Source organism: Notolepis coatsorum (genome assembly GCF_963971535.1).
Source record: "Notolepis coatsorum genome assembly, chromosome: 1".
In the NCBI taxonomy this organism is placed as follows: Eukaryota; Metazoa; Chordata; class Actinopteri; order Aulopiformes; family Paralepididae; genus Notolepis; species Notolepis coatsorum.
This window is the reverse complement of record NC_140165.1, coordinates 240,945,004-240,947,867: the sequence shown is the minus strand read 5'-3', so window position 1 is coordinate 240,947,867 and position 2,864 is coordinate 240,945,004. Positions and strand designations below refer to the sequence as shown.

General features: G+C 42.8%; 1 protein-coding gene across 1 annotated transcript; it reads right to left on the bottom strand.

Annotated features, from left to right (window-relative positions):
* Positions 1–318: 318 nt before the first annotated feature.
* On the bottom strand, positions 319–978 carry LOC311238704 (phospholipid scramblase 1-like; the record flags this gene model as incomplete). Its single annotated transcript, XM_084326867.1, has 1 exon — positions 319–978. One exon carries the CDS (start codon positions 976–978, stop codon positions 319–321), a length of 660 nt encoding a protein of 219 aa, XP_084182993.1.
* Positions 979–2,864: the final 1,886 nt, after the last annotated feature.

Sequence of the window (2,864 nt, the reverse complement as noted above, 5' to 3'; positions counted from 1 at the left end):
AAGCCCAGGACAGTACTTCGCTCTTAAAATGTTGAGTTTTATTACAAAGTTCACACGGCAGGAAATATATTCAATCAACTCAATGGTGTCTGACAGTTCTATGGCAATATTAAAATAGAGAGTAATAAAAGAGTAAAATAGTGCAATAGTGCAGTGCAATAAAATCTCAAAGCTATCTGTATCCGTACAAACTTCCAGAGAGAAGCCAGCCCACTGCTTATTAATCTGGCCGACCTCTGAAGATTGATCATCCAGAGGCAGCATCTTGAAGATCATATCCGGCCCACAGGAACAGACCAAATATGGACATATTTCTTTTTACTTTTTTGTCTCAAAAAACATGAAATCGATCAAGAAGCAGACTCCCAGCATCACAGCCTTCATCTTCACATCCAGGTCCATTGGGAACGAGACCCCAAAGTTATCAGCGTCGGTGAAGCCTTCGTGCAGGAAGCCACCCCACTGCTTTGTGATCTGCCCCACCACAGCTGACTCATCCAGAGACATCACCTCAAACGTGACATCAGACATGCAATTACAGTGACAAAATGATGGCCCCTTGACCTTAAGCTGGGGCTGCCTCATCTCGTTCAGAACTGTGAATTTGGGTAGGAAAGGGTACATGTCCTGCACCACATAGCCTATGGGGTTACCAGGAGGGTTCTGCACCTCCAGCTCTTGTAGCCAGCAACTCAGGGGGCGTATCAGGGTCAAGACCTCCTGCCCCAGGTTGTCCTGGATGTGAATGGTGAAGGGCCTATTGGGGCCACAAAACTGCAGGGTGAAGAAGTCGTTCTCTTCCACTGCAGTGAAAACCTGTTGGCCGACGCTGTTCTTCACTATGTAGGCGTTGCTCATCTCAACTCGCAGGAACACCTCCACCATGCTCACTTTCTGATGCACGAGGAGCTGGTCGATCTGAGTCAGGTACTCCAGTCCCGGGGGGCAGCCTGGGGGCCTGTCCAGGACCGGCATCATCACAGGAGCCTGGGGGGGGGGGGTGTAGCCTAGGGGAGCTGGTGCTCCAGGGGTTGTTTGCATCATGATAGGTGCCTGAAGGGTAGCAAAGCCTGCAGGGTGTGGTCCTCCAGATAGGATGTAGTCTGGGGCAACGGCCGCTACAGGAACCATCTGTACTGAGTCTGCCATGTGTCCTCTGCCAAAAATCACCAAACAAACACAATACAGTGAGGGAATTACACTAAATAATGTTGAGCAAAGCTGTTCCAAATTCCAGCACCACAAAAGGGACAGTTTGTAGAAATAGTAGAAGGAAGCATTGCACATGTGATGTCACCGGGATGTAAAACCTAGGGCTTTGCTCTCTATTGGCTCTCCCACATCTACGCTTATGTTGCGCCCATGCATCACACCAGATTCAGGATGAATATATTTTAATAAAGGTTTTATTCTGAAAGAATAAACAAAAACAAACAGTGAGTTGGCTGGTCATCAGTGGCCTTACTACTGTATATTCTCCAGTGTAACTGCCAACTGATAAAACAACAATGTACAATATTATAGCAACAATCACAGTATCCCAAAATAATACATTCTCTAATTAATTTCATTTAAAATAAAAATGTATTACAAAAATGCAATGGTAAATTATAAATTAAACATACGTAAACTATGGAGGAGTCTGTCACAGACAACCAGCACCTGCTAATGAGTCAAGTCAAGTCAAGTCAAGTCAAGTCAAGAGTTTTATTTGTCACGGCATACAAGCATACAGTGAAATGCGGGGGGTCATGCCCGCAGCGATGTGCAACACAAGTAGTAAGACAGGAATGAGAATAGGAGATTTGTGCAATAATACAATGTGCAATAATACAATGTAATAATACAAGTAATAATAATAAAGGTATATGTACATAAAGTTTACAAGAGCATGGTAAGACATGCTAAGGTCCTGCGTTAGTGCAATACACAGTTAGCTACGGATGAGGCACTGGGTCTTATGTACACTGTATACAATGCTATACTATACAATCTACAGTTATACTATGTGTCCTTATGCTAGCTTGCTATATCCTATATCAAGACCCTTTAGTATTTAGGTTTACTAAATACTGAGACCTACACAGAGATAATGTAATAAGCTCCATTAAGACAAACCCTATGAAACTATAACAACCATAGGTTGTGGTCCAGAACCATAGTAACCTAATGTTTTAAAATGATGTTGGTTACCTGTCTGGAGCCTGGAGCAGGAGTCCAGTGATTACGCGTCCAGTAATCATAATGCTCTTCCCCTCTTGCAGCCCACCTTGGATAGAACCAGTGAAGGGGATTCTCTAGGAACACAACATGTACTGTGATGAGCTTCATATTGTCTGTTACGTTGGCAAGTAACGGAGAACGACTTATGTCGTAGAGCTGGGCACTTCGAGCACCACATACTAGGCTGAACTTCAAACTGATATTTGATCATCTATTCGAAAACGTCCTGCGTATTTCCTAAAATGAAACATGATGTAGTTTTAAATCACTTACCGGATTGTTAAAAGGTGTCTGGTTGTAAAATGCAACTCAAAGAGGAAGCAAGTGTTCCGCTGCTGGGGAAGGTTCTGACACAGAGTAGGCTGACACTTCAGTAAAACTACAGAGAATTCAGATTGATTGCTGAGATCAGGAGATTTCCTGCAGTAGGCGGTGTGTTTAGATTTGTGGCGATTTGTGTAGCATCCTAGTTGACAAAAAAGCCTGTTATTCATAAACTGAATTTATAAATTATTTGTTTACCACAGGTCAGTATCACAGGGACATACCTGTATGTACCTTATTGTTATTATTGTTGTTGTTGTTGTTGTTTTTATTGTTATTGTTATTTAAAACACATATCATCCCTTTTCTGTGCCATC